Raw genomic sequence first — 25,740 nt, 5'->3', positions numbered from 1 at the left:
TGAGCATATCCAGTTTCAATATTTTCTTCTTTCTTTTTTACTTTTATCTTCTGTAATAGCTTGGTGCATCAGCATTTTGCGAAGTGCAGAGGTCGGAACAATATTTCATCACGAAATAAATCTTATTAATCTTAAAAAAGCATTGCTTGCTACAAATCTTCGTGTTTTCAACATTTATTATATTTTTACCGGATATGCCCTCTACAATTATAACATTTTATCGTTAACAAAATGTGTCTTTTATATGATGTGACACGGTAACATAATTTGATTTACTCGAAATATGCTCTTCGTTACAAAATAATCAAATCGACGAGATTATTCTGCTCTCTCATGTCATCTTATCTGTTGCTCTCCATTCAATCGTATACTAATCTTTCTCTCCTTATGGAATCCGGCAAAAACGAAGACAATACATTTGCGTTCAGTTTTACAACTAAAAGAGCACGAAGGAAAATGTGATTAGGTTTTTACAACTAAAAGATCACTTACGTTGAGCAGTCAAAGTCGGGCTTTGTCGGGATGAAGCCAACTTGCACCTTACACGCGGCGGGGAGGGCGGCGGCGCGTGCCGGGTCCACCTTGCCGGCGGCGGCGATCGCTTCCTCCAGGATGCACGCGCAGAGGGTGCGGCGCTTCGCGATGGTGTCCCCCAGTTCCCTGACGTCGCCGAGGCCCCTGCAGCAGTCCTGCGTGACCGCGGCGTCTTGGCCCACCACGTAGTTAACGCAGTCGCTGAACGCCTCCTGCGCCATCTCGCAGTCGTCGTGGCTCGCCGCCGTGGCCAGGCCGGCTGCAGCGGCGAGGACGACGAGCGCAACGGCCGCCGCCGCCGCGATCCGCCGGGTTGCCGTCATGGTGGCTGCTGCTGCTGCGATGCACCCTACTTCCACGAGGAGTGGATCGATGGATTTACGACGTACTTGCTGCTGCTGGTGACCAATGGGGATGCGACGTACACGAGAGATTGACGGGTTATTTATAGAGGGGTGGCAGCGCGGCTGTATATGGAATGTTTGCATATTTTTGTCTTTGGAGCTCTACGGAATGTTTGCTGGTCTGATGGGCATGGAATCACCGGTGTCAATTACAACCTCTAATTTCTCTCTTAAAGTTGGGAAGCAACGGATATGGTAATGCAGCAGCAAGGCATGTTTAGAGTACAATAATTTCTTTCTTTTAATTTACTCTAAAACTGAGTTCAAACTTGAATTTAATTGCCACGCGTAATTATTTCTCTCCTTTTTGTTTCTAGGTGTAATCTTCTGAGGTATCAATCCCGCAGCGGATTGCATGCTGCTAAGTTCGGATAGGCTTCAGGAGATCAGAGGCATCCCCTGCGTAAACCAGAAATGCGGCTGTCAACATCCAAATTGTGGTCAAACAGGAGTTTAGATTGGCAATTTTTATTTAAAAAATATATAAATAAAAAAAAATCGTCCAGACTGCATCTACATGATTCCTCGGCCTGGTCTGGAAGAGATCAAACCTGAGTCACAATTGAGCGCAACTCAGCCCAGCCCAGTATCTGATCAGGTTATTATGGGCTTGGTGCCAACTACCAGGTCAGGCATGCCCATCTCGCACAGAAGATCTCGACTTGTTCTGCGTGGTCTTCGAACATCGCGAGCTGGCATTTGGCGAGTTTTTTTTATATATATTTTTTAAAAAATTTAAATAAATAGATTCCCCGCGGGAGTATTTGCAAAACTAGACGCCTGCAGCTCTCTCACGGGTCTGTAGCCCTCTAAGAGAACGGTTAGAGACCCTAACCGCCTCTGAGAGGGCGGCAGGCCTAACCGCCCCCTCAGAGGGTGGGTACGGCGTGCCCGCCCGAGCTAGCTCCCTTACCACCCCTTGAGGGGGCGGGTAGGGGTCCTTACCGCCCCGCTCGCTGCGCTCCGCTGCCCGCCCGTCCGCTCTCTCCTATAAAAAGGCCGAAAAATAGGTCAAAATTTCATTATAATCCGAAAAAAGAAAAAGTTGAGAAGATGGGGGAGAAGAGAGGAGAGGAGAGGGGAAGAAGAGAGGTCGGCGAAACCCTGCTGCATTTGAGCCACGGATTTGAAGAATAATTTCGGGTAAATCTTTTTTTTCTTTTTGTTGTTGTTAATTAGTACAGTAGTAATATATGACATATGTTTTAGACATTTATGATCTAGAGTTTAGAAAATTGTCAAATTTATTTAGAAAATTGTACGATAGCAGTACAATGTAGAATATTATTTTTAGTATATATTTTTTACTATATTGGGGTTGTACCTGTGGACGTAGGAGGTAGCAGTATATGATAATTTACGAACCTAGGATAGCATTTAGAAATAATTTTATCTGATAATTAGAAATATAGTTTATTGTCTTAACATTGGTTATGTTTGTGGGTGTTTTTAGGGATGGTAGATAAATTAATTTCTCAGATATATTATGGTGAGAGTGAAATTAGGTACGGTCATAACGGTGTAGATCTGTCTGAATTTCGTCATGTCATGAAGGTTCTTAGTAAAGCTAATGAGAGGACTATTGTGGGTGTGTGCAAATGGCTCATGCGGTTTTTCCAACTGGATCCGCAGCAACATGAGCTGAAGTTGAAAGCTATCCTCAGCCGTGCTAGTTATGGATACTTTGGTGAGCTTGTTCCCATCGAAGCCACATCAACTTACAGGCAGTATGTAGATATATGTTATGAACGTGGCCTGCCGCTGGTTTTGTTAGCTGAGGCGTACCTGAAAGATCAAACTAATGTGAACTCTACGGAAGCAGTAGCGGGACCAAGTGAGGTAGTGGAAGATGAATCAGAGACGGCTAATGTCGGGCCCAGGGAGGATGTTAGTGATATTCCAGGGCTGCAACTGATGGGTGTAGCTGATGAAGAGGAGCACATCCCTAGCATAATTGAAGATATGGATTTGGAGGATGAAGAGTGGGGGAAGGCTTTGCCGATGGGGATTCGTTTGACGAGGAGGGTGATGCTCCAGTTCCTGCAGAGTGGAGGGATCATGAATTTTCGAAGCTGGTGGTTAGCGAGGCTGACCGGACACTGTGGCAGTACTATGAGAATGAGGTGTCACAGGGTGCTATGTACCCTACAAAAGAGGCAGTTATTGATGCAGTGAAATTCTGGTCGTTGTCTCTTCGTAGGCAATTCAAGGTTGTTAAATGCAGTAAAAGGGAGTTTGGCCGCGTCATGCGACAGTTTGGCCATCACCAGGCATTCCCTCTCGTCCACATTCGTACCGTCCCCGTGCAAGTCCACAGGTACATATGCAAAATTACAGTTTTTGTAACCTTCGTTTTACTGTGACTTACATTTAACGTGGTTCAAATACAGGTGCACACGGAAAGGCCAGCCAGCTGGCAACCTCTGGGCAGAGCGCTTAGCCCCTTACGTGGCAACATGGGCCCAAGCGCTACAGGATATCGTGGAGGAGGCTCGTCCCCACACCGAGCGGAACTTTAACGAGTACCTACGGTGGTATGTTCCACGTACACGCACACGTGTCACCTACACCCCAGAGGGTGTCCGGCCCCACATCGCGTCGCCAATGGAGGCATACCCGGTGCATTGGGATGAGGACGCCGCATTAGCAGTAAGCTGTTTTTTGAAGTCAGTAGTCCATACTCAACGAACAAAACCGTATACTGTAATTGTTTACTTCTGTTTGTATCCGTAGGCAGATATCATTTATGATGTACATAGGGATGCAGCTGGTGCCATGGACCGCCTTCGGCAAAGGCATCACCTAAGTGCGTCGGATGTTGCGAGCTTCATCAAGCGGGTTCTCGACAAGACCGCGCGCGCCTTAAAGCTAACCTCCTGCCGATCTACCACAGATGTAGCAGGGGCGCCTCCCAGGTCCAGTGGTGTCCACGCCGAGTCGTCTTGGCGGTCAGACGTGCACCGTCGTTCATCCGTGTCGGCACCCACACGACCCCTTTTATCATGTCATGGAGGCTTGGAGCAACTTGGTACGAATTTTAATTTTGAATAATATTGAATAATATCCTTTACTTACTACTGCATTGATTATTAAACTTTCATTAGGTCCACCTGCACAAGTCTTGACGCAGCCTCGTAGATCGAGCCCTGTGCGTCTACCCTCAGGTACTGGCTGCACCATTCATCCTAGTTTTTAATACTTTCGGCAAATTAAGTTAATATTGTGATCAGGTTACTTCGGTGACGAGGCCGGTCTGTCTTCCGCGGCCTCACGCCCGACCCCACCCGCAATGTTCGAGCCATACTACGGCACGACAGCGTAGCCTTCTTCTGCTGCACCGTCATACCACGTAGGTACAATTATACAATTTTTACTACTACTTCCAATACTATATTGTTCGTATCTAATGTAATTATTTGTTTGTAGGCCCCTCCAGCTAGTACACATGGATGCCAGCGGAGCCTTCACAGTCCTCCTTCCCTAGTCAAGAGGATGAGGCTGGCCCGGACGCCGCATACGACCTCGTCCGTGACTTCTTCGGGGGCACACCTGACTACGATGTCCTCCAGCGGTCCCAGGTACCCAGTGCTCCCCTTCGGGCACAGCCCACGCAGGACGAGGCCTCGACACCGGTGCTCCCTACTAGGCCTGCCAGACATGTCGGTCCACCCGACCCCCTCACCTACTCGAGGGGTCACGTGAGGGTTAACCAGCGGTATCGGAACCACGATGGGGCGCACGGGCGACGGCAACGAGGGAGGCAGCAGTAGAATTCTACATTTTATGTAACTTACATATGCATATTCGCTTCGTGATGTACTCCTATGTATTCAGACAAGTTTACTTTGTATGGTCGACTTAGCATGTCGTAACTGCATTTCGTATTCAGACACGTTTAATGAAGAAGTGACCACACTACTGAACTTTAACCATGACTTGACAACACATGCCTCTTTGTGCAGGCTTTAAACAAGACGTGACAACACTACTCAGCTTTTTTCAAACAATAAATGACAACACAGGTACCAATAAATTTGGAATCTCTGACCATGATCAATGACACAACTTTCCTATTCTTCAAGATGGAATTCGATGCTCCTGCCACCAGCTACGCCCCTGCTCTCACTCCTTTCTTCAAGAGCGAATCCAATGCTCCTGCCTCCCCCAACTATAAATAGCCGAACCTCCTTATGTTGAAGCATAACTCATTTCTCATATCTCTCAAGTGCAATATCTTCCTCAGTTCCATCAAGCCCACTAAGGAAACATTGGAGGACTACCGTACCTGAAGGTCTCGAACCACCAATGTGCTTCTGTGATGACCTTTGTAAGTTCCGCGAGTCGCAGGACATCTCATACACCTATGGCCTGCGCTTCTTCATGTGTGCCAACTACGAGTATGACAAGTCTCAACATGCAACAACTGGTTATCGACCGGTACGATAACAGATATCCGCCTCATCTCTTCCGATTTCGCACCCTCTTTTACTAACCGCTCATCTTGTTCCATTTGTTCAGTCCCCTCCACCGCTCTGTAATTTTATTCAATGGCTCGACAATGAGCAAAATGACGCACAGAAGCAGTGGGTCGACATGAACATAAGGTAGAGAAGGGAAACATACGCACGTTGGAAGTACGAGCAACAGCAAGAGGAACTTCGGCTCAAGCGGGAGGAAGAAGAGCGTACGAGGAAGGCGGCGCACGACCGTACCGTGGCTCAGGCTCGGGAGGCTGAGAGGGAAAGGAAGCGGGAGAGAGCCCGCCGTGCTAAGGCGGCAGGTCCCGATGCCCTCCGAAAGGGAAAGTATCATAGATACACTCAGTAGAGAGTATTTAATGTAACCCGACATACTTTCTCTCCCTAAGACATGTTATGATTATGATCGACGCAGTAATAAGTAGGTCTTAGTGCGAACCGTATATGCCACCTTTGTTTTCTCATCGTGTCGTCGCAGTAACAGTGTATTGTAATGTTTTCACCATATATTTAATACTATGTTTGTCCTCGTACGCACCCCATACTCACGTAAAATGCTGCGACTGCTAATTACAGATTTTTTATTCTCCGACTATTACATAACCTACTCCAAATTTAAATTCTTAATTTTCTTAAAGCCCTTCCTTTTTATTTCTTGAATTACACAAAAAATTACATTTTTAAGAGGGAAAAAGGCCCTAACCGCCCTCTCAGGAGGTGGTTAGGTGCTCTAACCGTCTTCTCAGAGGACTGCAGCCCCCTGTAGGTGTCTAGTTTTGCAAATTCTCCTGTAGGAAATCTATTTATTTAAAATTTTAATAAAAAATTAAAAAAACTCGGCATTTGGCCACCGAGATCAGTGATAAACACGAGCAAGATTACACTTGCATCTGTACTGTCCGATCAATATCCAATGCTGTCGATCTGATATGCTGGCGTGTGTAGAGGACGCATTCGTGCGCTTGTGTGTGGTATGCGCCTTCCTGGTAGTCGAGAGAGGGGGAAAAAAACAGCCGCGGGAGAATTCGGTATGCTAGAAATCTCAAGTGGAAGGAATGATTATGCTTCTTCACAGATCCACTATGCACAGGCTACTACACCCATGACGAATAGCCAGCAGCTACCATGCAACACACACATAGCATTCGAGTAATTGGGAAAGCTTAAGGTCACATAACAACAGACCCAATTGATGATTGATACCGTTAACAAAGTCCATATAAACTGCCGAAATTAATTATGAACCTCTCTGATCTGAAACTGCAATTGGTAACACTCAATGTAGCCTTCCGTCCTATCAATAGGCTCTCTACGCAAAAAAAAAAAAAAAAAAAAAAAAAAAAAAAAAAAAAAAAAAAAAAAAATCATCGAGAAAAACAAGAGTAGAAATGCAATTTAACCAGACACAAACCGGTGGATGCCTACTCCCAGGGGCGGATCTTCAGTGTGATGCCAGATCTTTTGCTGCGGTCCGGCCTATCTCCCGCTCTCGAGGCATAGTTGAAGCTCAGCTCACTCTCCAGCCCCCTCTCACCGACAGTCTGAGCCTGCCTGTCATCTCCCCCTTTCACTCTAGCCGTGCCCGCTCCCGTGCACCGTGCTCGCAACCGCCGCCCACCGAAACCGCTGGCGCACGCCCCACTCCGCACCTCATGTCTCCGCAACAGCATGCACTCTCTCGCGCCTATAAATGCCGTCCAACCCCACCGTGCTCCCGGTTCCCCCATCCTTGTTGCCGCTCGGAGCTCCACTGTCGCTGATCGCCGTGCCCGAGTCCTCCCCGTCGCGTCTGAGGATGTCACCAACACCGTAGGAGCACGAGAAGTCTTCTCCGCCGCTCCTCGACGCCATTCCGTCACTGCATGGCCATCTCCGCCAAGGTCCGGTAAGCACCGCCGCTCCTCTCCATCGCTAGCTTGCCCCGTAGCGTCTTGACGCCCACTAACCCACCCTTCGGCATTGCATGACCCCCAGAAAGCCTCCCCGGTCCTCGGTTTCACCTCCTCGTCACCGTACCCGCCTTCCCGTCAAGCGCCGATCATCGCCGTCGCCATCTCGCTGTCGCCAGCCATCTCTGAGCCATCTTCGGCTGTCGTGAAGCCTCGGTGAGACTCCTGTCACCCCGTCTCTGTTTTGCGCCACTTCCCATCATGTTTGGTAGGCCGTAGCTCCTTATCAAGTGTCGTCGGTGATGTTTCGGCCGTGTTCGAGGTGACGCCGCCATTTCCCGCTGCCCATCTCCCCCCCCAACCGCTCTCGACCGATCGATCGTAGATGGACGGCCGCGATTAGAAGCTCAGATACCCCTTCGTGAGCCAATAGGATTTTGACACGTGGCACATAAGCCCAGTCAGATTATGTGATCCACGTCAGCACCACACATCGCCCATGTGTCAGCCACATCACCCACCCGAGCCCAATCAACATGCTGACACATTAATTAGGTTTTTCAATTCCAAAATAAATCCTCTAATCTCTAAAATTAGGTGATCTTGCATTTAGGCCCTCAGACTTTACTGTTTTCACAATTATGCCCCCGTTAGTACTGTTATTTTACTTTCAACCATCTGAATTTTTACTTATTTACAAATAGGTCCCTAAATTTTACAAATAAGCCCTGGAACTTTCTGTTTTTACAAATTAGCCCTTGTTCTTTCTCAGAAAAGTCCCTGTAGCTTAAAACCCTTATAACTTTTTCATACGAGCTCCGTTTTAAACGATTCTTGCACTCACACGATCGTAGCAACGAGTACTATCTGTTGGTAGGCTTTTCATAACGCTTTGCTTCTGTTTAGTATACTATTCTTAGATGTTTGTACTTGTTCATTTTTGGTGTGCGCGATTGCAATAGGAGACTAGTAGTTCGTGAATCTGCAAGACTAGACTTTTGAAGAGTTTGAGCAGCCTGCTGCTGAAGGCAAGTTTCCTTGATCACATTGATCCTATTATAGTAAAGTGTGTCTTTTACTTTCTAAATGCATGGTTGTCAATATGAATCCCATGTTTAGGGTTCATTAGTACTTTCCATGATTATCCTTGTCGCTTGTGTTGTAGTTTAAGTGTCAAGGGTAGAAATGCTTAGTCATGCTGTTAAGTCGGGTGGTTTAAATGTTAATCTAACTAATGGTCTCTGCAACATGAACTGATTTGGGTAATCTTTTTTAGCAACATGGAACATAGGGATATAGGCAGGTTGTTTGGTTGGTATGGCTGCTGTGTGCGCATTGGGTGATGTGCGAGTACTTGCTTGAGATCCTAAGGACTGGTTCATGGATATGTAACCCGGCATAACAACGCAACCACGAGACTTATATGGTACGGCCTGACCAATTAATTGGATATCCTCCTTATTTTGTACGCACCAATGGACGGTTGAGTGACACAAGAAGGGACCTCTGCAGTGGATGGAATCCTTGTTAGCGATCAAACCTTAGTGGGTGTTTACGGATTTGGAGACACCTTATAAAGGCCTTGTAATGATCTCTCGGTACAAACCTCGGAAGCGTGTAAGGTACCGACGGGTACCGGCAAAAGAGTGATCATGACTCGTGGGTAAAGTGTGCATACTCTGCAGAGTATAAAACTGATCGATCAGTCGTGCTCACGGTAAAGAGTGGGCTTGGACTTCTTCATGATTAGTGGGGATCTGGGATGGTTGGTTTCAGGTTGTCAGGTGGTGTTACCCCGATGAGTTGGTAGCCGGATATGGGATATCTGGTGAGTCTGGTAGTCGGATGGAATCCGATGAGCTGTTCCTTTAATGTTGGCGTCATCACACATAGTAAATAGAATTGTTAAGTCCTTTTTGAGTTATAGATTAGGATGGCATAGACGCAGTCAACCTAAGTCGAGCCTTTCTTGCCTTAAGCCTTCATATCATGTTTTCCCACACTTGCTGAGTACTCCATGTACTCACGCTTGCCTTATCCCAACCTTTTGATGCTGCTTAGAAGGTGAAGACTTCGAAGACATCTCGAATGATGGATGCTGAGTTCTAGGCGAAGGAAGTTTTCGACCTGAAGACCATGTTCTAGGCTGGCGCTCCCCCGGACATCGCCTGTAGATAGATAGAAGACCCGCTACCGCTAGAAGTTATCTTAGTATTTTTTTAAGACCTACAGATCCTTTTGTAATGAATCTTATTGTTATGTAATGACACTGTTATGTTATCACTTATGAAGTCACCGTATGTATGAAACTTGATCCTGACATACATGTGGAATGCATCGGGTGTGACAGAGGTGGTATCAGAACTGTGTTGACCGTAGGACGCAAGTCTAGCTAGAAATGATCATTATTAAGGACATATCTATATCAAAAATTAATTTTTGAAAATCTTTTACTCCAGCAGTGTCGTTTTTGCCCTCCTTCCTATTGTTGTTGTTTATAAAATTGTGCAAAATGGTTACTGACTCCTCTCTCTCTTTCAAAATTTTTAGATGGCCCACACGAAGCAGACACCCTGCAAGAGCACCGGTGGTTTTGTTCAAGCTAGAGCTCCCGCAGAGGCCACCTGGGTGTTCCAGCCGCCCGCAGAGTTTCACTCTTCTAGACTTCAGGCAGGGGAGCTTCATTGCAAGCTTTGGACAATTCTCGAGTGTCTGGGCTATCAGGAGGCCCTGGTCTACAAGGGAATCAGGACCCCGCTCAACGGCCATGGCTACGCTTGGATGGTGAAGGTGATCATCTTTGAGAAACACCTGGACGACTTTGGCCACAGGGTGCGTAGGATCCATTCAGCCCTCGTACCGAGAGAGACCTTTGCAGTTGGGATCTGTGATGCAGCTCGCCAGGCAGTTTCAGTCATCTGCGCAGAGTACCATGGCACTATTTAGACTACACAGTATAACTTCTACCCGCAACGTAGGAGTGGTAGCTTGGAGGTCACCTTTGATGGCATCAACAGGGAGGGTGACGCCAGACTGGTGAAGCAGGTTCGCCTCACTGACACCTTAACTCAGGAGCCCTTGACGAGCTAGATGACGTGCACTTGAGGCTTGCTGAGGTAGAGGAGAGGATTCGCACCCTTTAGGATATGATGACTGATGACTCGGAGGAGGAACCAGAGGAGATGCCCGAGCTAGAGTTGCCCCACTCTCCCTCCTGCAGGAAGCTCCGCCTCGACGCCGCTCTACGTGTTGCACTTTAGGACCTTTCTGAGGGTGATGACAGTTCCTGAGCTAGCAGTTTCCCCCTAGTAGCAGTTTAGCGTCGTTTAGAGTCGTTTGTTTTATGATGTAATGATCCAGTTTGCTTTCGATGCTATGAACTTGTGTGTTAGATTTTCTTTCTGTGTGTCGATGCGATGTGAAAGTTTGTCTTTCACAGTTGTATCCATCTTTGATCTCTCTCTCTTACTCTCTCTCTCTCTATACATACATACATATATATATATATATATATATATATATATATATATATATATATATATATATATATATATATATATATATATCAGCTTATGAGTTCTTCGTCATGCTTCATCTATTCTTGCCCTATTCTTGTTTCCCAATCTCATGTCTTTGCAACCGTCAGATGTTGAACACGAGGAATGCGAACAATGCTAGCACCAACAGGAACAAAGCTGAAGGCAGTAACCCCAATGCTCACCCCAGGACGACAACCATGACGCGTTTCCCTCATGGAATAGGCGGACCAACCGGAATCCAGTGGACCCAATATAGATGATGGTGGCGTAGACTCAGGTTCTGCAGGGACTGGTGCAGGCCATGGCAAGACTTCAACAGGCACCTCCAGCTTGTCAAGCACCGCCACCACCACCGCAAATGCAGCTGTAGAACAAGCTAAAGGACTTCCTGAGCACCAAGCCACCTACGTTTGCACAGCAGGCAGTCGAGCCAATGGATGCCGATGATTGGCTCAAGACGATTGAGAGTAAGTTGCAAATTTCTCAATGCATAGACATGGAAAGAGTCCTCTTCGCTTCTCACCAGCTTATAGGACCAGCTTCAGATTGGTGGGTAGCTTACATTGTAGCCCATGATGACCCCCAAGAGATTACCTGGAGAGAATTTAAGGACAGTTTGCACAAGCACCACGTGTCAGCAGGGGAAGTGAAACTGAAACGGAAAGAATTTCTTGGATTAAAGCAAGGTCCCATATCAGTGCATGAATACCTTACCAAATTCACGCAGCTATCCTGCTATGCCCCCGTAGATGTGGACATCGATGAAAAGAAACAAGACTGTTTCTTAGAAGGTTTGAACTTAGGACTTCAGTATTCTCTCTCAGCCAATGAGTACTCGAGCTTCCAGAAACTTGTTGACATAGCCTTTATTTTGGAGAAGAAGAAGAAGCAAAATTTAGGAGAAGAACGCAAGTGGATGATGCAGGGTTAGTCTTCAGGCAGCAACACCTATCCCCGCTTCAATCCACCACTCACAGGACAGGTGTACCGTCAGGCAGGCCAGAACCAACAACAGAGGGCACCGAACCAGACTTCGGGATCTTTCAGTCATCCAAGGCAGCAGCAGCCGTAGAAGTAGCGGCACTCCAACTACCAGGTCCCACCCCCAGTGAACCAGAACCAGCAACAGCAGGATCGCATTGGCCTGGGATCCAGTGCCATTGGCCCATGCTTTAGCTGTGGGAACTTTGTGCACCTTTCCAATAAGTGTCTTAATAAACAGCAGGGTCAGACCAACAACCAGCAGCAGAACCACCCCGGAGGTCAGCCACAACAACAACCTTGTTAGAACTTCATGAGTGGGCGAGTCAACCACGTTGCAGCGGAGGGTGCGTAGGACACCCCGGATGTGGTACTTGGTATGTTCCCCGCCAACTCTCACCCCGCTACAATTTTATTCGATTTCAGAGCAACACATTCCTTTATTTCAACTAAGTTCGTAGAAAAGCATAGCCTGCCAATAACCATAATGAAATGTTCGTTGATAGTTAGTTCTCCATGCGGAGAAATGGAATCGAGACATGTATGCCCTAAGATAATCCTTGCCATTAAAGGGGTGGAATTACCCATAAATCTTATTGTCTTGGAGTCTAAAGGGATAGATATTATTCTCGGAATGGATTGGTTGGCTAAGTTCAATGGAGTGATAGGATGCGCCACCAAGATAGTTTAGTTGACACACACATGTGGCACCAAGGTGGAGTTCAAAGCCACAATAGCATTAGTAAAGATGGCAATGGGTAGAGATTACTCGTGTGCCCGCGGGTAAAAAACCCGACGGGTGCGGGTTTGGGTTTCAACGCTTGCCTGCGGGTATGGGTGCGGGTTTGATCTTAAACCCGATGGGCAAAAGGTCGCGGGCAAGAAAAAGGCATACCCGTGCCCGTGAACCCGTAAACCCGCTCCAATCACGTTATAGGTGGGCCTAAATCACCACTAGGTATATAAACTAGGAGCTTAGGTATATAAATTCATCCTAATTACCCGCAAATCCGTGCTTTGGGTGGGCATACGGACACGCCCACGGGTACAAGATGCCCGCGGGTAGCGGGCGCAGGTAGCATTTCTTACCTATGACGGGTAACGGGTACGGGTGCAGGCGCGAGTATAAGGTCGCGGGTACGGGTCTGGGTAGCTTCTACCTGCGGGCATTTTACCCGTTGCCATCTTTAAGCATCAGGAGAGAATATCAAGCTCAACCAGGCCAAGGCAATGGAGGGAGTTAGAGTAGTCAGCGAGTTCTCGGATGTTTTCCCCAAAAAGTTGCCAGATATGCCACCAGACTGAGACATTGAGTTCTTTATTGAATTAGTACCTATCAGTTCTCCCATATATAAGAGATCGTACAGAATGGATGCCAATCAGTTGGCTGAGCTCAATGAGCAAATCCAAGAACTATTAGACAAGGGATTTATTCGCCCCAGAACCTTACCCTGGGGAGCCCCAGTTATCTTCGTGCCAAAGAAAGAGGGGACTCAGAGAATGTGAATTGATTATCGTGCACTTAATGAGGTGATAATTAAGAATAATTAACCCTTGCCTTGGATCGAAGATTTGTTTGATCAACTAAAAGGAGCATGCGTCTTTTCCAAGATTGATCTTCGGTCAAGTTATCATCAGCTGAAGATCTGAGCGTCGGACATTCCCAAGACCGCTTTCGTCACCTGTTATTGTCTGTATGAGTTTACAATGATGTCTTTTGGATTAACCAATGTCCCAGCATACTTCATGTACCTCATGAACAAGGTCTTTAAGGATTATCTAGATAAGTTTGTGGTTGTGTTAATCGATGATACCCTGGTCTTCTCGAAGGATGAGGAAGAGCACGAAGAGCATTTGAGGATGGTTCTGCAGAAGCTTAGGAAGAATCAGTTGTATGCCAAGATGAGCAAGTGTGAGTTTTGGTTGAAAGAAGTCTCTTTTCTAGATCATATCATCTCAGCAGGGGGAGTATCCATTGACCCTAGCAAAGTGAAGGAAGTTCTAAATTGGAAGCCACCGCAGACCGTTTCAGAGATTCAGAGTTTTTTGGGTTTAGCAGGATATTACCGTCGCTTTATAGAAGGCTTCTCCAAGATCGCCAACCCAATGACGGAGCTACTGGAGAAAGGAAAGGAATTTAAGTAACTCCCACTAGTGAGACCAGCTTTAACAAATTAAAGAAGAGATTAACCACCACCCTAGTGCTAATCATGCTTACACACAGAAGCCGTTCTCGGTATACTGTGATGTCTCATGCCAAGGTTTGGGATGTGTGCTAATGCAAGAAGGGCATGTAATAGCCTATATTTCAAGGCAATTAAGGAAGCACGAGAAAAATTACCCTATCCATGACTTGAAATTAATTTCCGTGGTTCATGCACTCAAGATTTGGAGATATTACCTGATAGGGCTAAGATGCGAGATCTTCTCCGACCACAAAAGTCTGAAGTATATCTTCACTCAACCTGTTCTCAATCTCAGGCAGCGTAGATGGCTAGAACTCATCAAGGATTATAATCTGGGAATCAACTACCATCCAGAAAAAAAAAATGTAGTGGAAGATGCTCTGAGTAGAAAGGCCTATGTCAGTATGATGACTATACAAGAAAGACAACCTGGACTATGTAAAGAGTTTGAGAAGTTTAATTTGGGAATTGTATCTATCATAGAAGCAGTTGTAATGGAAGTAGATTCTACCTTGGAGCAGGGTATACGCAAGGGTCAACAGGAAGATGAGAAGATTCTAGAGATCAAGCAACTCATTAAGGAGAATAAGGCCCCAGGATTCACGGAAGAGGAGAAAGGTGTGGTGTGGTACAAGAAAAGAATATGCGTTCCAGATGTTAAGTCTATTCGGGAGTCAATTTTAAGGGAAGCTCACGACTCAACCTACTCTATTCACCCAGGAAGCACCAAGATGTAATAGGATCTCAAGGATCGTTACTGGTGGTACGGAATGAAACATGAGGTAGCAGAATATGTAGCCATGTGTGATACCTGCCAGTGAGTTAAGGCCGAACATCAGAGATCAGTAGGATTGCTTCAACCACTGAAGGTACCCGAGTGGAAATGGGAAGAAATCGGCATGGATTTTATAGTGGGATTACTTCGAACATAGTTTGGGTATGATTCAATTTGGGTCATAATAGATTGGTTAACAAAGGTAGCTCACTTAATACCAGTTAATGAGACATATCAAGGACCGAAGTTTGCAGAGTTGTACATGTCCAAGATGGTGTGTCTTCATGGTGTACCTAAGAGGACAGTATCTGATCGAGGTACCCAGTTCACATCACGTTTTTGGCAGCATTTGCATGAGTCTATGGGCACCAGGTTGAACTTTAGCTCAACTTATCACCCGCAGATTGATGGATAGACAGAGAGGACCGATTAGATTCTAGGAGATATGTTGAGAGCATGTGCTTTAAAGAACGGTAAGAGTTGGGATAAGAATCTTCCCTATGCGGAATTCTCGTATAATAATAGCTACCAGGCAAGTTTAAATATGGCCCTATTTGAAGCACTATATAAAAGGAAGTGCAGAATCCCGCTATTCTAGAATCAGACCGGAGAAAGCCAAGTATTTGGCCCAGAAGTTCTAAGGGAAGCAGAAAGGCAAGAACATGAAATTCGAAACAACATGTGAATGACGCAGTCACGGAAGAAGAGTTATGCAGACAATTGATGTCAGGAGTTGACCTTAGAAGTTGGAGACTTCGTGTATCTCAAGGTATCCCCAATTAGAGGCCTTCGCAGAATCAAGGTCAAAGGAAAACTGGCACCCTGATACATTTGTGCGTTCAAAATATTAGAAAAGAGAGGTGAAGTGGCCTATTAGCTCGAACTGCCACCCCAGCTCTCCGACATCCACAATGTGTTTAACATCTCATAATTGAAGAAATGTCTAAGAGTTCCAAAAGAGCAACTATTGATGGAGGAATTGAATGTGCAGGAGGATATCTCTTATTTAGAATACCCTATCAGGATTCTCGAGACATCAGAACGCGTTACTCGGAATAAAAGGATATGTATGTGCAAGGTGTAGTGGAAGCATCACTCAGAAGCGGAAGCCACCTGGGAGAGAGAAGATGATCTAAAAGCAGAGTTTTCCAGTCTCTTCTCCGATCCTTTTGAATCTTGAGGACGAGATTCATCCTAAGGAGGGTAGGTTTGCGACGCCTATTCTTTTGCTGCGGTTTGACCCATCTCCTGCTCTCAAGGCCTAGCCGAAGCCTGGCCCACTCTCCAGCTCCCTCTCATCGATAGCCTGGGCCCGCATATCATCTCCCTCTTCCACTCTAGCCGCACCCGCTCCCGCGTGCCATGCTCGCAACAGCTGCCCACTGAAATCGCCAGCGCACACCCCACTTGGAGCTCTATTGCAAGCTGCTTAAAAGATTCACCCAGTTTGATGGCCTATTGCATACTTTGATCCCCTGTAATCTCACTTGATCTTCTGCTTTTTGTAGCATTGCCAAGAAACCCTATGTACACAGCAAAAATAAATATGGTGATAGTGGATCTCCTTGGCGCAAACCTCTTCATGGGGTAATAATATCTGTTGTGTCATTATTAACCTTTATCTGATAGCGCACTGTAGTAACACAATTCATTATGAGCTTGACCCATCTTTCTTGGAAACCCATTTTTAACATCATATTCTTGAGAAAGTTCCATTCTACCATGTCATAGGCCTTGCTCATGTCAAGTTCGAGTGCTGCATAACAGACTTTCCCATTTCTCTTGTTCTACAAAATGTGAGATAATTCATATGCTAGCAGGATATTATCGGAGATCATTCTCCCTGGTACAAAAGCGCTTTGATTAGGGGATATTATTTCATGGAGAATCACCTTAAGCTGATTGGTAAGCACCTTGGAGATGATCTTGTATGTCACATTGAATAAACTAATTGGCCAAAGATATTTCAGTTTTATGGCCTATTTATCTTGGGAATCAGGACCACCAAAGTATCATTCCATCTCGTTGGCATTTCACCTCCACGTAATACGTTGAGCACTTCCTGAGTGACCTCTTTGCCAATTTTGCGCCAAAATTTCTTTAAAAAAATTACTGGCATGCCATCAGGACCCGGAGCCTTTAGGCCCCTAATGGCATCCAATGCGGCCTTCGTCTTCAGAAAAGTCAGCACATAGAATATAATTCATATGTTTATCCACCTTCGGATGAATGCAGTTCAAAACTTCCATGTCGGTGCCTTTTGCACTTGCTGCAAACAGAGAGGAGAAATAAGGAGAAATTAGCTTTTTGAGGTTTTCCTCTCCTTCCACCCAATCTCCATTATCATTTTTCAAACTGTGAATTGTATTCTTCTTTTTTTTTTCTTTCAGAGGCAAAAGTATGAAAATAACTAGTATTTCTGTCACCTGATTTAAGCCAGTTGACGTGGGAGCGTTGCCTCCAATAGGTGTCTAGTTGCTGCTCTAGGTTATTTAGCTTTTCTCGAAGGAAAAGTTCTCTGGATACCTACTGTTGAGAGACGTTCTTTTCTGGAGATCCCCTAGTACTTTTGTATTCCAATCATGGAGTTCTCCTGCTACCTTTTGGAGGCCTTGCGCAAGATTGAACACTCCATCACTTATAATTGCATTCCAAGCGTTATTCACTATCATTTCACAATTTTCCTCCTCCAGCCACTTTTCTTCAAATTTGAACCGTGGCCCTATTGTCTTCCATGTAAGTATTTTTCTCATCTGTGGTGACAATGACTGGTTTGTGGTATGAGTGTCTCGGATCTCCATTCACCACTCTAAGAAGGGGAAATCTGTCACACCAATTTTGAGTAGCCACATCTCTGTCTAACCTTTCTTTTACAAATCTCTCAACTGAATGACTATTATTTCTCCAAGTGTATTTGTCACCTTCATACCCCAGATCTCGAAGACCACACAATTCAAGAATCTTCTTGAAATTATCCATGTGAGTTTGGTTCTTCAGCATTCCCCCCTTTTTCTCATGACTGTGAAGAATCTCATTAAAGCCCCCCATACAAAGCCAGGGCCTATCACGTTGTGCATTCAGGATCTTCATAAGTTTCCATGTGTTTTCCTTCTTGTCGTTGGCTGGTTCTCCATAAACTCCAGTGAACCGCCATCTAAATATGTCTTTTTGCAGCTCCAGATCCACATTTCTTTTCCAAAATAAATCCAAGCCTACACTCTTCCCATGACAATCCTTGATTATGACTTCCTTCATCCCCAACACCCATTTAAAATGCTTAATCTTCTTCTCATCCATCTTTGTTTCAGACAAGAAGAGGATATCTAGGTCCTTCTGCTTCTAGAGATCCAGAAGCCCTCGAACTGCCGGGCCATTACCCAATCCTCGACAGTTCCATGCTATTATCTTCATTGGGATTCGCCAGGCTATCCCTGCAGCCCAGCGTTCACAGGTTCAGTTGCAGTTTTTTGTTCCTCATCTTCCCTCTCTTCTAGACCATCTACTTCCATTCTTGTTTTCTTTGTGAGATCTCCGTCTTCTTTAAATCCAACTTTGCTAGAACTTCTTTTCTTCATTATCTCCTCCACCATGCCTTGCTCTTGATTGATGTTGTGACGCGCACGTTTTTTTATAGTATCCTACCTTAACCTTATTTGACTCCTCTGGTCTGTTCTCATCATTTTTATTTACTGTCTCAGCCTTTTCCTCTTTCTGAATATTTACTATCCCCTGATGAACCTTAACCTTCGTGTCATTTATCAGTTCCTGCATGACACGTTCATTGTGTTTAGCTCCTTGAATCGCCCTTTGCTTCTCTGTCTTTATTCCCTTTTCTTCTGATTCTGGTAATCTGAACCGCAAATTCAATTTTATCCTTCTTCTTCTTTTCAGACCTCTGCATTGGTGTTTTGCTTTCTCAAACAATAGCTTCCTACAATAGATCATATCTTCCCTATTCTCTGTTGATGTCTTCATTGGGCTTGTGACTTCATTGCCCTCCTCTTATCTGTTTTCTTTCCCTTTTGCTACCTTTTCCACTGGCTTCTTTCTCCAGGATAGTACATCATTACCAGATTTGCTTCCCCGACTTCGTAAACTATTACTCCTCCAGAAATTCCCTTTTCCATCTAACCCTCTTCCCCTTTCATCACTAGAGCTTTTTTTTCATAGGAAAAACATGCAGGTTTGGTCCAAAGGGTCTTTTTTTCTCCCTTTTTCCTCGTAACTGAACATGTTTTTTCACCATGTTCAATAGTGCCACAGTTATAACAGAAGTCCGGTACATATTCATAGGAGAAATTGCACCATAATCCCTCCTCTTCCTCTTCTCCATTCTCTTTCTCTCTCTCTCTTCAATCATCCTGGTTTGTTCCTCTTCCTCCTCCCTTTCCCTGTGTAAGGTAAAACCTCTCATCAGAGGTTTAGTAATGTCCACCTTCATCTTGATTCTCAAGTATTGGCCTATAGCTGAATCATTCTCATCTGTATCCACATCACAACTTCTCCGATCTGCTCCCCTATTACTGTACCAAACTCTTTATCCATTGTGCCCAAAGGTAATCCTTCTACTCTCACCTAGATTGGAATAAACTTGAAATCATACTCTGTTAGCATTTTACTCGGCACAAAATCCTCCATTACTAGTAGATCTTTATTGAAATTCCAAGGACCATCCCCAAGAGCTCTTTTTTTACTCCCCTCTTGTGGAAAAGTAAAAAGAAAGTGATTCCTACCTAGATCCTTGCATTCCAATCCACCCATGGGACACCAGATCACCCCTAGGGTCTGTCCCATGGCATCCAAACATGCTGGTCTCTTCGATATCAGCTTTCCAATAGTCCACAAACTTGCCTTCCCTCCTTTTGCTGCACCTGCTCTGCATAGCTTCAAACCCCTCTTCTCTGCTTTCGATAAGTGCAGCTTCCGCAGTTGGCCTTCCACCGCCTCCATCCCCCCACCATCACTACCTCCTCCAAACTCCTCTCAGGCTAGGGATACAAGATTTTACTTTCGCTGTTGTGTTGTGGTGCGGTCTTCGGCTCTCGTGTTGCCTTGTGTGCGCGATAAAAAAAGGCATGCACCGCCGCGTGCGAGAGTATGCGACCTGACCGCTCGTTGGCCCAGCCCAAGTGACCGAGCCTCTACGAACGGGCCCATTATATGATGGTCCTTGAGCGCCGTTAGAGATGCAAGTTTTATACTTTCTGGATCATTAAATCGGCACAAAATTCAAAAAATTAAAAGGTGAGCAAAAAATAACTAAGCAGTGACCTAAAACTAACCATTGAATACCCACTTACACCCCTAAGCATTGTGTATGCGACACGATTATAGCCCATTATAGGACGGTCCTCAAATACCATGATATTTTGGAGTTTCCAAAAAATCCACTCTCAACCTCTTTTTTGACACCCGGGAAGCACAATTGTGACTTTTGGTTTCTGCTAGACATGAAAAAAAATTATGCCCAAGAAACATACTACCGAATAGTGGTTATTTGCTTTTGGACATCACACATATTAAAATATAATATTTTACTACATAGGATAGACAAACAATTCAAAATGCCTTAGTACCATTCCGACCTGCATGGTCCCATGCGTTAACCTCTTTCTCTCCCTTTATTTCTTTCTTCGTCTTCTTTTCCGTATTTCTTCTTTCCTTCTTAGACGGTGGCGAACCTAGAATCAAAATGTTCCGGTGTTCCACTTGTTAGGCTAGATTCTTTCTTCGTCTTCTTTTCCGTGTTTCTTCTTTCAATTCCTTCTTCAACGGTGGCGAACCTAGAATTAAAATGTTCGGTTGTTCCACTTGTTAGATTAGAGATTCGAATATCCTATTTGCTACTTGCTAGGCTAATGAGTGTCTTATGGACCTAATACATATGATATATCATTGAAAAACACAAATTTACTCAGTGTCATGTACATCCCTGCCTTCAACGTGTTCTTCGGATATGCCGCTTGGACCCTCTTCTAGATCATGTAGCCAAGTTTGCTTGATGCGTTCCTGGACTTTAGCTAGCCCATCAGACGTACGAGGAGGCCGCGGGCAATCACTAAAACCAGCTGCCTACTCGATCGGCTCTTTTTCTCATGGATCTCCTTGCTGCCCTGCCTACCTCCTCTACCAGGCCAGCGTGCCTCCCAAGAGCTATAAGCTCCCCCTTCAAGCTCGGCATCGATGGAACCCTCCCGGACTCCAACCCAAACCCCCTCCCCGAACCATTAACCTCGCACAGCTAAGCTAACCTCACCGGTGCATTCAAAACTACCGCCGTTGGGCTGCAAGAATCGGCGTTTTCAGTGGATTGAAGTGTACCAAAAGCGATAGAATTAACGCTAACCTTGCTCAATTTGTACCCACTGCCAAAAATGCTGTGCATGCCCTAGTTCACTGAAGCACAATTATAACCAATATACATAGAAGAAGTTGAATCCTTAAATATGCCAACGAATATTACGTACGTCCATTAACAAAGTCTGCGCCTGAAGATGTTCTTCTGCAATGGCAGGCATCCGGTGAATATTATTCTTCTGCAATGGCCCACCAGTCGCACGTGCCGATGTGCTTACTTTTAGGAGCTTTTCTACTACTTCCATGATCGATTCTTCAACTATCTGATCAGATACGGCGGCCGGTCGAGCAATTATTTTTCCCAGGTTGGTTTACGAGTATATACTATTAGTGCTGTTATATTTATGCATGGGTGATTATATTGATTCTTCAGGGGAATAATGCTAGCGGCAGTGCTAAGAATAACCGATGCATGTTGTGCCGTGGCAATTGTTCAAAGTGCGCAGCCTGAACCATCCATTTACACATCAGCCGTACCACCCTTAAATTCAAAACGTCGTTATAATTCAGGAAGATAAATTCAGAGGACGATGGGAGCTGGAGACGCATGAAATCACATACGAATTTCTCCATACAATAGCTAATTTTACATTATATTCCACACCGATGACTTTTTACATCAAGTACACGCATGACATGCATGTTATTGTAGATTCTGTCATTTACATGTTTGTGTTTGCATGCATACATATATATATGATATATATGGATGGGTAGTGACTAGAAGCAATAATTAATACGGCCGGCATGGCATAGCACGCCTGCATGATGTAGCTCCCGGCCGTAATGATATATATCAAGCTAGGCTTCATCGCCCATAGCTGCTGCTGCTAGATCATATATGTGTATAACTGTATATATGTCGCTACATATAATGCTGCGGGCTAGCCACAGCTGTATCATCTTAATTAATTAGTTCTTAGCTTGGATCGATGACTGTTTAGGGGTAAATCCTCCTGCCCCCGGAGCCGGCCTCACGCTGGCAGTTGAAGTAGACGGCGGCGACCGGCGGGCCGAGGTTGTAGAGCTCGGCGAAGTCCCTGGTGTTGAAGTTCTGGCGCCAGCCGGGGGCGTACACGGTCTGCCGGCCCAGCTGCTGGAACAGCACGAATACGAAGCGGTGGATCCCCATGGTCGGCCGAGGGCTCTCGTAGCACATCACCTCTTGCCCTGCGATCGATCAGCCATATATGTATATATATCACATGCAAGTAATTCATTGTTTGGAAAGAGGGGAGAGGCAGATTAAGACATGGAGCTGATCACCCTATCTTAGAACAAGTTATCATAAACGGTTGTTAAACTCTATCACATACGAGTTTGGTTTCCATCTTTACAAAATGTCTGTGATATTGAGCTTTTCACTGACGGATAACACTCCATCTGTAACATAGCTACACATAAACAATTTTTGTTAATATTCGTATGTGTCTTGCACATCATAGACAATTTTTGTTAATATCTGTATGTGTCTTATACATTGTATATGATTTTTCTTAATGTTCATTTGTGATACTATTTTCAGAAAATAGGATTTTAGATGTAGAAAAAATAAAAAACATCTCGAACTCAGTCCATTTCATACGATTTTTCTCATGAAATACACGCGAGTGTGGTTTGTGGGCATCAAACATGCAACATCCGGTCTCGCGCGTAGATCTCATATATGCATCATTGGTGACAATAATAGATTATTTTATCCTTTTGACCTTTGTTGTCTAAAATTTTGGATAATTATTTGAGCATCTAAATAACTTCAAATTAAAATGTTATAAACTGTAAAGTTGTAGATCTCGTCGAGTGTTATAATTTTCATATATTTCTTTCTTCATTTGACACTATTTAGAAATTTGTAAAATATTTGTCCAATAGATGCGTACGGTTTTTGTTAATGTCCGTCTGTATCTTACGACACATCACAAAAAATTTTAGTTAATATCCGTATACGTCTTATGATACATCACAAATAATTTTTTAATATCAGTCTGTATCTTATGACACATCATAAATGGTTTTTGTTATTATCCATATGTGTCTTCACATCACAAACGACTTTTTTAATATCCGTCTGTATCTTATGACATATCATAGATGATTTTTCTTAATGTATGTTTGTTTCTTATCACAGACAGTTTCTATTAAAAACTGTCTATGACTTCTATCATATCGAGACGACCGGTCATATTACATACATATCTATTTTAGCAACCGTCTCTAGGTACTTTGTCAATGATTAGTCATAAAAAAAAGTCTGTACTCTCTGTTTGCTTTTATTGTTTCTGTGGTAGTGTCATGACTCACCAAATGATGCACCAGTAGTTCCCGGAATATCAGTGACCAGCCTGCATGAAAGACACAGAGGATCAATCAATATATTATGACGACAATATGTACATGCAGTATCGTGAACTGGCATAATACACGTGCAGAGAGAAACAGAGACTGAATTGGTACTTCACTACCAGTGCAAATACTCCCTGAGGTTCGGGTCGCTTGGGCTTGGAGCATCCGGGTCGACCATCACCTGAACAAGTACGTTATATATGCATGGCATGAGCTGATGAGCATAATATGGCAAATTTTGTTTCTTCAATATAATTCTGTGCTCAGACACGAAGCCAACCATTAAAACAAAATATCATGATATATACGTACGAGGGTGTAGAATGTCCTCATGTCGGCGCCGCCGACCTCAACCCTTGGCTGGTGCACGACCATGGATGGCTTGAGCTCGCAGCCGTTGGATACCGACCTGGAGCCGTAGCTGACCCTAAGGTTGGTCGTCCGGACGAAGGGGTCGAGCACGTCGCCCACCACCCTACCAACCACCAGCGAGTCCCTGTCCCTGCCGGCCATGCTGCTGCAACTTGCTCACACGAACAGGGATGTTTGGTACTTGGCTGCTGGATCGATCGGAGGTTGACCAACCAGCTGCAACTTTCGCCGAGCTAGCAGCTAGCTTTGGTCTACTGGTTTTGGTTGGTTTGCATGTCTGCTTGTGTCCCACAGCTGAATGTGCACTTTATATAGGAGTCTGTCAAGCTCAGCGTTAGCTTGCCTACATATCTTACTGCTGTGTACACTGTGCATACCTGACGCTTTTGTTGCTGGCTTGCTGCGTCTAGGTCGTAATACTCTCGCATCCTTTCTATCTTCATGTGGACGGGACACGCTCAGCAGTCGGGCATCGCGCGCTTTTGGAGCCAGCCAAAGCAATGGCTCCTGTCTCTTGGACTTGGAGAGTACGATGTACGCAGCAGCGGCAGTACACTCCACAGCTGCTGCATGACCATGCATATCTATCGTCTCTTAATCTGCTGCTGGCTGCTATCTAAATTAACCAGCTCTTCTCGATTACGTTGCGTCTTGGGCTCGATCGAACAATAGAATCCATGGCGCGGTCGTCGAAGGAATGTCTTCCAATCCGGCGGTGATTATACATTCGATAGGTTACCCTGTTATTTTCTTTTCGTTTCGTTTCTTAATTTTCTCTGTGCATACATGGCCGTTGTTTTTTGCTTAGCTAGATTTGCTCAGGCTAGAGCAGGATAGGGTCTCCTGTGCATGCACTGTCCGCCCGATATTATTCAGTTGCAGTCAGCTGTCGATCCACGGTATAAAGCTTCCTTTTTTGTGCATGGTGATGATGCGAAAGGCGAACAAGATCTGAACTTTGGATAGTCACAGGACGAGCGGAACATTATTTGGGGGGCAACGGCCTGGTGTGTGGTCGGAAAGGATGAAGAAGATGGCTTCGTCAGATCTGTAATACATTATCATAGAAACAATGAGAGTAGACAGAGTATCACAAACAGTTTATTAGATCTGTCAGTAATAAAATAATCACAAATAATCACTAAAACAGATGAGTCTGTAAAATCCCTACCGTTTGAGTGTGCCAACATACATAAACAGATTTTACAAATACTTCTATGTGTCTCGAATAAATACAGACATGTTTTAAGAAAACCCGTATATAACTTTGTCAGAGATGATTTCTTGTAAAACCCGTATGTGCCTTTGTGGCAATCACATGCAGTTGAAAATGACAAACCGTCTAGACTTAGCGGTCATCTTCACGATGGTGAACATATAGACAATTCATTGTAATAACCATTTGGGTCCCTGAATTATTGGTCTTAACCCTTTGGCGCGAGTTTTTCAGACAGAGGCTTGCTCGGGTCATCATACAGCGTGTTGAGCTTCCCCTGCGGGGTGATTTTTTTAGAGCTGCCTCTGTAGCGCGCGAACTTCCTTTGTTGGAATAATTAGAGGTTAGTATTTACCTTCTTTAGCTCTAAATTGGTACCTAGATTCATAGAACCATTGCATCCAAATATTTGAGCTTTTGTTCAACTCTGCAGCGCGAGCTTCCTCTGCGGGTCCACATGGAACAGGATAGGTAATAGACGGATATTAATTAACACCATCTGTGATGTGGTAAGACACAAATGAATATTAAGAAAATCCATCTATGATGTGTATTTTAACCTAGCCGCGTATTCTATTGTTCATTCACTCAAACAGATGTTGCGTGCGCTTCACATTCTCCTCCTCTCCACGACGACGACGCTTGGTCACTCCTCCTCCTCTCCAC

At 44.8% G+C, this 25,740-nt stretch overlaps 2 protein-coding genes across 2 annotated transcripts; both read right to left on the bottom strand.

Annotated features, from left to right (window-relative positions):
• Nucleotides 1-488: 488 nt before the first annotated feature.
• On the bottom strand, nucleotides 489-927 carry LOC133927518 (non-specific lipid-transfer protein 3-like). The gene has a single exon (XM_062373995.1). It carries the CDS (start codon nucleotides 855-857, stop codon nucleotides 489-491), a length of 369 nt encoding a protein of 122 aa, XP_062229979.1. The 5' UTR covers nucleotides 858-927.
• Nucleotides 928-21,681: 20,754 nt separating this feature from the next.
• LOC133926280 (protein VERNALIZATION 3) lies at nucleotides 21,682-24,147 on the bottom strand. Its single transcript, XM_062372126.1, has 4 exons — nucleotides 23,799-24,147; nucleotides 23,606-23,667; nucleotides 23,445-23,485; nucleotides 21,682-22,313 (listed from the first exon to the last, which is right to left on the bottom strand). The coding sequence occupies exons 1-4, from the start codon at nucleotides 23,997-23,999 to the stop codon at nucleotides 22,084-22,086; spliced, it is 534 nt and encodes a 177-aa protein (XP_062228110.1). The 5' UTR covers nucleotides 24,000-24,147; the 3' UTR covers nucleotides 21,682-22,083.
• Nucleotides 24,148-25,740: the final 1,593 nt, after the last annotated feature.

This window comes from Phragmites australis, chromosome 8, assembly GCF_958298935.1.
Source record: "Phragmites australis chromosome 8, lpPhrAust1.1, whole genome shotgun sequence".
Lineage (NCBI taxonomy): Eukaryota > Viridiplantae > Streptophyta > Magnoliopsida > Poales > Poaceae > Phragmites > Phragmites australis.
The sequence above is the reverse complement of the archived record's forward strand: the minus strand, read 5'-3'. Positions and strand labels throughout refer to the sequence as shown.

Excerpts from the sequence above, each read along its gene's own strand:
- LOC133927518 (XM_062373995.1), bottom strand. The coding sequence starts at position 857 with ATGACGGCAACCCGGCGGATCGCGGCGGCGGCGGCCGTTGCGCTCGTC.
- LOC133926280 (XM_062372126.1), bottom strand. The coding sequence starts at position 23,999 with ATGGCCGGCAGGGACAGGGACTCGCTGGTGGTTGGTAGGGTGGTGGGC. Across the intron at positions 23,668-23,798 it reads TGAGGACATTCTACACCCTC|GTGATGGTCGACCCGGATGC; the intron begins GTACGTATATAT and ends GTACTTGTTCAG. Across the intron at positions 22,314-23,444 it reads AACTACTGGTGCATCATTTG|GGCAAGAGGTGATGTGCTAC; the intron begins GTGAGTCATGAC and ends GATCGATCGCAG.